At 37.5% G+C, this 11,156-nt stretch overlaps 1 protein-coding gene across 2 annotated transcripts in view; it reads right to left on the reverse strand.

Moving 5' to 3' along the window:
• LOC105545862 (POC1 centriolar protein homolog B) overlaps window positions 1–11,156 on the reverse strand; it is a 110,977-nt gene that overhangs the window by 54,021 nt on the left and 45,800 nt on the right. For both annotated transcript variants that reach the window (XM_011988902.1, XM_011988903.1), the window contains exons 5-9: window positions 7,472–7,579; window positions 6,912–7,027; window positions 5,658–5,791; window positions 2,911–2,979; window positions 2,076–2,228 (exon numbers count right to left, since the gene is read on the reverse strand). In XM_011988902.1, coding sequence (XP_011844292.1) covers window positions 2,076–2,228; window positions 2,911–2,979; window positions 5,658–5,791; window positions 6,912–7,027; window positions 7,472–7,579 — 580 coding nt within the window. The remainder of the gene's footprint in view (window positions 1–2,075; window positions 2,229–2,910; window positions 2,980–5,657; window positions 5,792–6,911; window positions 7,028–7,471; window positions 7,580–11,156) is intronic.

Raw genomic sequence — 11,156 nt, forward strand, 5'->3', positions numbered from 1 at the left:
CTCGTGATCCACCCACCTCAGCCTTCCAAAGTGTTGGGATTACAGGTGTGAGCCACTGCACCTGGCCCAAGAGATTTTTAAGGAAAAAAAAAAAAAAAGAAACAATTACAACAATTGATTGTTCACATATAGAATCCTATCACTCTTCTGGCATTTTATATCACAGGGCCTCAAAGTGTTTTACAAAAGCCAGTCATGTTTTATACTTAATTTAAGCAGCCATGCGTGTTTACAGATAATTTAAACTGTGTACGCAGAGGCTGACTATGTCAAGGTCACAAAAAAAAAATTCAGTCACAAGGTTCAGCATTTTGTATAGTGCAATTGAACTCTAATTCCATGATGAAGAAAAGTCAGTGTTTAATATAAATTTTAAGGGTATATGTGAAAAATTTGTTTGAGAGTGGCTTTGCATGGCCTGGGTCATCCTGACCCAGCAACGCAAAACAACCCAGCTGGTTTAATGGCTTTTTGGCTGTACCATAAGAGCAGAGCCACTCAGGCAACTCCTTGACATTTTAAAGAAAGCCTAGCACTCTGAAATGAACTGGGGCTGACAGTAAATCAGAGGAAAAAGGGCTTGAATCTCTGTGCTGAGGTGAGTGTAGAGTCATGGAAATATCACTTAATTCACGAGGAAAGCAGTCTCGGAATCAGCCTGCAGTTCTGCCACCCAAAGCCCTGGAAAGTGGCCAAATGGATATTTCCCTCCTGATCAATCCTGGCCAAGCCACAAGATGACAGAATAAAAACACCAAGAGTTAATAAAACCAATTTGGATAATACAAGAAAAGAATACTCAAGTTAAATTAAAATATATTTCACATGTATTTTATATGAATTTATATGATCACAGGGGATAAGAAATATAACTAGAAACAGAAGCAAAAAAAGTGAAAACCAAATTAGATTACATTTTTTTCTGTAAAACAGAAGAAAAATGATAACACAGCAAGTGGTACAAAGAAGTGGTAACACGATTAATACTTTAGAAGAACTGAAAAGATTGTCAGAAGTTGGAAAAGACAAAGATAATAGCCAAGAACTGAAAGTCAACACTACCAAGGAAAAGCAAAGACAGAAATCCCAAGATATGGCTGGATTAAACAAAATCTAGAAAATAGTTTAAAAAACAAAGAACAAAAACATATACTTAGATGCACAACTGGAGACTAGCAGAAGTGCCTGAGATAACAGCAAAGACCAAGACTAAGGAAAACGAAATGAAAGAAGTGATGTGGGTGAGGGTACATGGAATCACAGCATGAACAGTGAATGAGGCTACTGTGCATTGCTGCTCAGGAATACATCTCAAGAACTCAAAATACCTAACTCTAAAAGTAAAGAGACTGCCAGTGATAAAAATTCAGATGAACAGGTAATTTCTGACGTCAGCTCTTAGAAGAGAAATGGCTGAAGAAGAATCATGCAAAATAAGAATAGGCTAACATCGGCTAAGCATCTAGCAAAGATAAATCTCTCTTTGAAGACAAAAGAACACTTAAATCATAACATTTAAATTCATAGGACCTAAGGGAATTTGTCAACAAAAACCTACAATTAAATAGATAATTATATATGTAAAATATATACAGGCAATAAAAGTGTCTTAATTGTTAGATTTAATCACTAAGTCTCTTCTTTTACCTGTTCATAAGATTTTCTTTTTGCTATAAAAGAGTTTTAAGCTACCTATTTCAATTACCATTATAAAAATTTTTGCCCTTCAGCCTTATTCTCATGACAGCCATCACATGACCTCCCTAAATACACCTAGAATATAAAGCTAGTTCAGACTTCACAGTCACCAGAGGCCTTAGATTTAATTTCTCATTTCCTATTACTATCAACACCATTTTTTAGCTTTATTTCTAGGCCTTCAAGAAACAAATATAAAACTTTATTACACACTATAGTGAAAACAATTGTTTATCAAAGCGCTGCTGTTTTAAGGCAGCACTAGGTTTTATATATAAAATATAAATATATATATATTCAGTAATTTCAAACACCTCCTTGACCAAAAGCCTCAAAATGTACACAAAATGTAGGACAAATATGCACAAAATACTCACTTCTACAGTCTCAACTTTTTCCTCATGGGGGTGTGGTGTTCTTGGGTAGATATCAAGAAGATGTGGTGGTGAATCAAAATGTAATCTTTTGAGATTTCTTTTGTTAAGACCTTTATAAGGCAATTCATCGAAGTTAGTCCTCCATAATAAGACCTATGAAAAAAGTCAATGATGTTGCAGTTATTGACTTGCATGTACAAGCAACAGAGCTGATTTAAAAACTCATAATATACAGAATTGTCCCCCAAAGTAGAAAGGGTAGATATATATTTCAACTATGTTACTATTTCTCAATATCTTTTTTAAGGTGTGATTGAGGGAGAGATTTAGCATTTTGAATTGCCTTCATGTCTGATTTAAAATTCATATTAAGAAAATATCTGGTCTTAAAATCCTCTTTTTGTTTTTTGGTCAAAGTCCAATTTTGGACTTGATCACTTTGTTCAATAAATCTGGCCATGAATGGCTTTTGGTTATTTCAAATAAATGCAGATTTGCTATATAAATGATTTATATTTACCGTCCTCAAGAAGCTTAAGATTAGGCAATGATTCAAGCAAAAGTGCTATAAAATTACTGAAGGTGGACACGTAGTGTCAGTTACATGTATAGTTAAGTGTAAAATGAGCAAAAGAAAATAACTATTTGAATTCCCAAAACTTAGAACTGGCTCTGTTTCAACTATGAGATAGCAGACTTCATGGTACTGATTAAAATATAAGCTCATCACCAACCATCTTAACATATATAAACTAGCTGGTTACAAAACTCTTAGCTGAGGTCAAGGATTCTTTTACCTTAACCAAATCAAAGAGGAGCTGAAAGATTTACAAACCTGTGTGTCTGCACCTCCTGATGCAAATAGCTCTCCACCTTTTGAAAATGAAACAGTAAAGACAGGTCCCTGAGAAATAAACGGAGATAAAGAAAAAAAAGTACTTGGTAATGCTTTCTCATGGCCAAGAAGACTTTGGATGTCAATTTCTCATCCTAATTTATGCATACTACTCATGCAATAAGTCTGATAAAACATATCAGTTGCTGGCAACTAATGCTGGCAGAGTAAAGATAATCAAAGAATCAACCCAATCATATTAAAGCACAAATAAATGATACTAAAAAGTACTAAAAACTAATTTAAAAAATAACCTTCTTCTCCTTTCAAGAAAAGCTTGTATATATGTAAGTTCATAAGAATTTCTGTTAAGACTTTCTGGCTTTGGACTCTGTATTCAACCAATCACTAGCAGAAACTGAATGATAAATACGTGGGTAATGGGAATGAGGCTATTTACATAAAGTCCATTTCCTGATCAATGGGCTTCACTGAGTTCTCCCTTCACGTAGGCAACCATAAACCACTAAAAGTTTAAAGAGCAGAACAGATAGGAGGAGAGCTGTGAATGATTAAAGTCAGTATTACAATTGTGAGAAAGATGAATTGGAGTAAGATGCTTGGTTGGTGGCCAGTTAGGAAGTTACTGTAATTATCTAGGTGAGAGGTAATGAAAACCTGAAATTGAGCAGTTACTACAGAATTAGACAAGACTGTGCTTGGCACAGTCACAAGGTGGATAGCCTCTAGGTAAACTTTTCAGTCCAGATAAGAGTAAGTATTTCTTATCTCAAAAATATTAATATATACCATATGTTTTTAATATGTCCTTAATCTACACAAGAAAAGTTTTAGGAAAAGCATCTTGTATTTTCCCAAGTAGACTATCCCACAGATTTAGGTTATAATATTAATAGCTTCATAAACACCTTCACTTCCAGACTAAAATTCCATCTTCATGTAGTGTTTTCCTACTGAAGACTGTGTTTATCTTTTTTTCCCTATTATTTTGTAGCTTTTTCATGGATATTTCAGTCCTTGGCCACTTTTATTGGTTGTGTTTATTCAGCCTAAATCCATGGATATGCATATATTTAAACTGGTTAGTGTTTATTTCTGCTTTACCCTAACACCACTCCAGAATAAATGATAATGCAAAGCAGGAAGCCAGGCAGAACCTGTGAAAAAGAAACTCTTCTCTTCTAGACCACAAAGCTCATTCTATTTCTAGATATAAACAGCTTATACTTGTTAAAAGGAAGTACCTTTAAAAAAAAGAGGATGCATTCTAAAAAATTCAGAGAAGTTTGAATGTTTTCTGGAAGAAAAGAATAGTTTATATACCCCCAAAAATTTATCTAGGCCGGGCACAGTGGCTCACACCTGTAATCCCAGAACTTTGGGAGGCCAAGGCAGGCAGGCAGATTACCTGAGGTCAGGAGTTCAAAACAAGTCTGGCCAACATGGTAAAACTCTGTCTCTACCTTAAAAAAAAAAAAATAGCTGGGCGTGGTGGTGTGCCTGTACAGAAGGCTAAGGTAGGAGAACCGCTTGAACCCAGGAGGCAGAGGTTACAGTGAGCCGAGATTGTGCCACTGCACTCCAGCCTGGGTGGCAGACTAAGACTCCATCTCAAAAATAAAGAAATAATAAATTAAAAAAATTGATCTATAATACATTATATGCTAGGGGGCGGGGGGCATCTTTGCACAGGCTCAATAAAAGGCACTCCTCTTACCTACTTGGTTCTAAACCACTTGAGAAATAAGACAAGGGAATATGGCATGTGAGAATTGAAATACCACCTTTCTTTCTAATAAATGCTTGTAAAAAGAGAATGTGGCTTTTATGTTTAACACAAATAGGCTTTCTAGAACTGATGCCCAGAATGAGTCACAGGCAAACTAGACAAGGGCAGGTCTCCCCACAAGGAATATCTGAGAAAAACAGTGAAGAGTGGCTCACTCGCAAAGACAGGAGAGTAGAAGGTGTTCGGCTGTGCTTACCCAATTTCTCCTAAACCCACCAGCAAATTAGCAGAAGGAGTGAGGAAGAGGTGTGAGAGGCTGGGTGTCAGGGCTAAGCGGGACAGCCTCCACATGAAGGAAAGATCTGAAGTATGGAATCTACTTACCCATCACCATTTACCAAGTCAATCTATACAACATACTGATAAAGACAGCAGTAGAAGATTCATTTAATGGCCATTGAAAGATACACATTGATTTAGACAAGAATTACAACAAGTAATATTTCTTTTTTTTTTTTCTTTGATACAGAGTCTTGCTTTGTTGCTGGGCTGGAATGCAGTGGCGCAATCTCAGCTTACTGCAACCTCCCCCTCCCGGGTTTAAGTGATGCCCCTGCCTCAGCCTCCCAACCAAGTAGCTTGGATTACACAGACATGCCACCACATCTGGCTAATTTTTTGTATTTTAGTAGAGATAGGGTTTCACCATGTTGGCCAAGATGGTCTCGATCTCCTACCTCAGGTGATCCGCCTGCCTCAGCCTCCCAAAGTGCTGGGATTACAGGCGTGAGCCACCGCACCTGGCCACAAATAATATTTTTAAGAGTTGCTTCCAGAGGATAAAAACAGCCATGGGAATAAAAAAATTTTTATGATAGCAGCAAATGTGTGCTATGTATGCAAAAAGAATAAAGGAGTATAAAAATGGATCAAAAATTTAAAATATATATTATTTTATATTTTTAGATATAAAAAGCAAGAATCTGAGTGTTAATACCGTATGTCCTTGAAGTGTATAGATGAGCCTTCCTTCTAAGAGGTCCAGAATCTTAAGGGTACCATCTGAAGAAGCTGTGATGAGGTAGTTACCCGAAGGATGGAATGATATGCAATTAACTCCACCGCTGTGAACTGATTTGTAGAAAATAAAAGCAAAAAGTTCAGAGAACAATTCTTACTTTTAAAGATATCCCAGTACCTTATTAGCAATAGGCTGCAAATAAGAACACTGTTTCCACAACAACAAAATTCTATATAGCTCACTTTTAAAACGAGTATTTTGGCATCACATAGCATTAAGCTTCCAGTTAGAGAGCCAGAATAACTTTAAAAATGAGACTGTGCCACGGAAAGGTAATCTTACCACATTACTATAAAGTCTTTGGAAATATTGCCAATAAAATTGACAGTTAATTATTACCAACTCAGATAAGGTATATAACCTAGCCTCAAATTAAAGGAAATAACCAATTAGTGGCTTGGGATTAAAGGGAGAAGTGTGTGGAGACACCTTTGAAAAGTACACAGTCCTATCATCATGCTTGAGAATTTGTTTCGGGACAGCATCCTTCCAACAGGAGGCAGTATAACACAATGATCAAAAGTTAATTTTTCTATGCACTGTGTAAGCAAGAAGACCTAAGTAGTTCTATTGATTATTTGAGCAAGTTAATTACCCTATTTAAATCTCAATTTCCTTATCTTTAAAATGTAATAATGATACATCCTAGGAATATTGTTTAGATTTGGCACAGTATCTGCTACATGGTAAACACTGGGTAACCTACTATGTTTAATAATAATTTGGATTTAATATAAATCCAATATAAACCAAGAAAATTCACTTCTCTTTTAGTTCAGTACATAGGCATAGTAGGTAGTTGTTTTCTACCAATTATAACACCTATTTGTGCTCACGTAACTCCCTGTGATTCAGAATTCAGTCATTTCTGTCCCTGACTTCTCACGCAATGCTGACAACCAGAGTTTGAAAATCTCATAGCAACTTCTTTTTTTTCTTTTTTTTTTTTTAACCAGCCCTCACATCATTTTTAAGGTCTCTTCACTTCCTGCTTTCCTTGGGCTTCTGAGACCCTGCTGTTGATGGGAGCTAATTATACTATTCTCTAGCCTGTTCCAAGGCAGCCCATGACCCCAAGTAAGAGAGGGCCAAACCACACCAACAAGGAGAATCAGTCCTTCCAAAAGGAGTCCATTCAGTAACTGAATTTTTTGTTAGGAAAATTGTTACCTTGGTAATGCTGTAGTAATTTGTTCACTCTTACATCCCAGACTTTCACAGTTTGATCAGAACCTGCTGAAGCTATGCATGTACCACTAGGGTTAAAGTCCACAAAATTTGCAAATCTAGGAGGAAAGAATAAGATGACCTAATATTTCAATTACTTTTTCTTGTTGTTGTTGTTGAGACGAAGTCTCACTCTTGTCACCTAGGCTGGAGTGCAGTGGCACGATCTCGGCTCACCGCAACCTCCGCCTCCCGGGTTCAAGCGATTCTCCCACCTCAGCCTCCCAAGTAGCTGGAATTACAGGCGCACACCACCATGCCGAGGTAATTTTTGTATTTTTAGCGGCAACAGGTTTTCACCATGTTGGTCAGGCTAGTCTCAAACTCCTGACCTCAGGTGATCCGCCTGTCTCAGCCTCCCAAAATGCTGGGATTACAGACGTGAGCCACCGCACCCAGCCATATTTCAATTTCTTTGCTCTCATTTCTTTATTTAAATTGTTATAATCAAATATCTCCTTAGAAAACTAACCCACATAAGTGCACAAAGAAAGTGTACTTACCCAACGGAATCTGAGAAGTTATTAACACATTGCTTATTTGTGGTATCCCAAATTTTAATAGTTTTATCCTCACTACATGACACAATTAGTCTTCCATCAGGTGAAAATCTGGAAAGAAGAAGAAAGAAGATGTTTTATGTGAAAGGCTCTGGAGAGTCACCACCTCATCTCTACACCACAAATAAATCAGGCTGTAAATATTAAATACCAGCGACCACTGTTACCATCCCATGCAGTAAAGTCATATTCTGCAGCCAAGATCTTCATCATGACAAACAACACTCACAGACTATTAAAAGGTCAAAATATGCTATGTAGACTAACCAAGTTGCTTTTTTCCTTTTACTCTTTTATTTAAATAAGTTTTGTTTTATTGCATCTGCTTTAGGGTTTTGATTCAACTCTGCACTCACTCTAAGCCAAGTGCCTTGTATTTTGAAAAGAACTCTCTTCTATTTCTGTCACTAGACAGCATTATCCATATGATCCAAGAGAGAGCCTTTATTACTCATCCTACCAAGCCTGCAGTGAAACTTTTTGTAAGAAAAGGAATGGTGTGTTGAGAATTAAAATTAAGTGACATCACCAACAAAAGAACCTAACTGCCCATGCCTGTAACTTCTTGGACTTGGGGAGGCCACAGAGCTCCAATGGACTGAAAATAGGACAACTCATTTATACAGAAGAGAACAGAAGCTCCTTCATGGAGAAACCTATCATCCACATGCCCCATTAAAAAGCAAATGAGAAAAATCTCAGACATCTTGTCTACTGCTTTTATGCTGTCTATTCCTTTAAGATCCTTCCCAAGGTTCTTTTTTTATTTTTTGGCCACGATGCCTTTTAAATATAAATAGAAGAGCAGGAGACCACAGAGAAAATAAAAACAAAATTTAGACTATTAGAAAACTATGAATAGTATTTTTATTATATTTTAACAGTAACAAAAACCAAAAAAGACAGATTTAGGTCACAGACTATGTTTCAATTTTATTTGTAGTTTCCCTCCACGCCCAGAGTAAAGATTACTATAAGTCAACAATTAAGGGTGTGGAATATAATTGAAGATTTTTATTTTTGTTCTCTCCCTACTCCCATTCTTAAGGCTGACCTAAAATTCTTTGTGACAGAAACTTTGCATCTGGCATTCACAGATTCACACAGAAAAAAGACACACAGAAGCATAATTAAGTTCCATGTGAAATAATATTTAAAAATCAAGAAGGCTTGGTGCAGTGGCTCATGCTCGTAATCCCAGTACTTTGGGAGGCTAAGGCAGGCGGATCACCTGAGGTCAGGAGTTCGAGACCAGCCTGGCCAACATGGTGAAACCCTGTCTCCACTAAAATAGCCAGGCATGGTGGCAGGCGCCTGTAATCCCAGCTACTCAGGAGGCTAAGGCAGGAAAATCACCTGAACCCAGGAGGCAGAGGTTGCAGTGAGCTGAGATTGTGCCATTGCACTCCAGCCTGGGTGACACAGTGAGACTTGCCTCAGAAAAAAATAAATATAAAAAAGCAAGAAAATAACCTTTCAAGGAAAAATTTTCCATGCTGGGTAGTTTACCCTGATTTTATGGTAAGTAATAATTTATTAATATTTTCTTTCAGAAAATGTGAGAAAAATTCGAATATGAAGGCAGTATTATAAAAAGGCTCCAAATAGAGGAAGCTTATATATAGACCCTGGGGAAAAAAACCTACTCAGATAAACATGGCATAATAATTATAAAAAACTGGCCAGGTGTGGTGGCTCATGCCTATAATCCCAGCAGCTAGGGAGGCCGAGGTGGGCGGATCACCTGAGGTCAGGAGTTCGAGACCAGTCTGGCCAACATTGTGAAATCCCATGTCTACTAAAAAATACAAAAATTAGTGGGGCATGGTGGCAGGTGCCTGTAATCCCAGCTACTCAGGAAGCTAAGGCAGGAGAATTGCTCAAACCCGGGAGGCAGAGGTTACAGTGAGTTGAGATCACTCCACTGCACTCCAGCGTGGGTGACAGACTGACACTCTGTCTCAAAAGAAAGAAAGAAAAAAAAAACTGTAAAAAACTAATGCAAGGAATCAAATTGTGTTACTTACTAAGCTTCTTTTTAAAAAATATTACTTAATGTGACTATGTTAAGTAACCAGAATATTTCTACGAGAAGACTTAACTCTTACATTTCAAGAAAGCAATTATGGAGAAAAATATTTAATAAAAGGAAATGTTTAGATAATAACAAAGTATAAAAGTACTTACCCTATGACATCAGCCAAATTACTACCACCACAATCACATCATTATCCTACCCATATTCCTTGAGCATATATGTCCTAGAATGGTTCTTAACACATTACATGTATCATCTCATTTAATTTTCAGCATAACCCAGTAAAACAGGTGCTACTGCTTGTCTCAATTTACAGTGAAGAAACAGAGGCACATAAAGGATAAGTAACTGACAATGTTACAGGTCAGTGGGGAGAGGGGTCCGGATTTGAATCAGGCAGTTGTTTCCACAGCCAAACCTCTGAACCACTCTGCTTAAGTCTCTGACAAAAAGGAAGTGTCTTCTACTGGCCCAAATTACTTGGAGCACTGGAAGTTCTGTGTCGCTTCTGTGTAAACAACAGAAGGTTCTAAAGTGGAGAGGAACCACGAGGCAGTGCTGTTAGGAGGCTATACACCACCCTGGAATAAACATCTGTGTGTTGCCATAAGCTGTAGGTAAAACAGGCATGGTCTCTGTCCTTGAGGAGTTTGTGGGAAAGATTTTCACCCACTGATTCATTCGAAGATTCCCTGAGCACTTGTCAGTACCTGGCACTGGGCACTGCCATGAGTAGTAGGACTACAGCTGCGAATGAGACTGGCAAGATCCCTGCCCTCATGAGGCTTTTGTTCTAGGGAGAAGGGAAGGCACACAAAAAATATAATTTTAGAAAGTGATATGAAAAAGGGTTGTAACAAAACAGGTGCCAATTTGTCACCAGAAGCTCCATAGAGGAAACAGGATTTTAAAGAAACTTACAAATGAGGAAAAGCATTATCTTGGTCAGCTAAAAGTGCCTCCTGAGCAGGAGGGGCTGTAGCTGGGAGAAATTTCCCAGAACAAAATAAATGAAGGGGATGTGAACTTCGAATGAGTTAAAGTGCAGGCAGTGGCTGGGAAGAACCTGGTACCAGAAGGAGGTGAGGTTTCTACCATCAGCTTAACAGAAACGAAGGGGACTGAGGTTAAGGCCTTCCGCCTGCTCTGGTCACTGCATTATAATCCTGCATATGCTCTCTGTATGTGTTTTTTTGCATTTCAGGTGGCTGAAAGTGGGAATGATGATTTCTATTTCCTCCTCCTCCCTTTTATTTTTAATTAGATACATCAAAAATACGTTAGCACCAATAAAACAGGCTTCTCTTTGCCCTGACTTTGATTAGGAAAGGTTAGTCTTTTATTGTCAGGGCTCAAATAACATCTAACTAGACTTTCAAGAATTTAAAGAGGATATAAAATTTCTACTAAGACATTAATAGATTTCTGATTCTCTTAATTTAGTACCACCCAACTGCTTTTAAAAACGTCTACAAAGTGTATCACCAAGATGGATATTACATTAGTCAATAGTGAATACTGAACCAGCAAACATGGACATTCGAGAGTTTGAGAGGCATATGAGAAGTTAGTTGAACTACTACTGAATTC

This window comes from Mandrillus leucophaeus, unplaced genomic scaffold (genome assembly GCF_000951045.1).
Source record: "Mandrillus leucophaeus isolate KB7577 unplaced genomic scaffold, Mleu.le_1.0 Scaffold340, whole genome shotgun sequence".
NCBI classification, from domain to species: Eukaryota; Metazoa; Chordata; class Mammalia; order Primates; family Cercopithecidae; genus Mandrillus; species Mandrillus leucophaeus.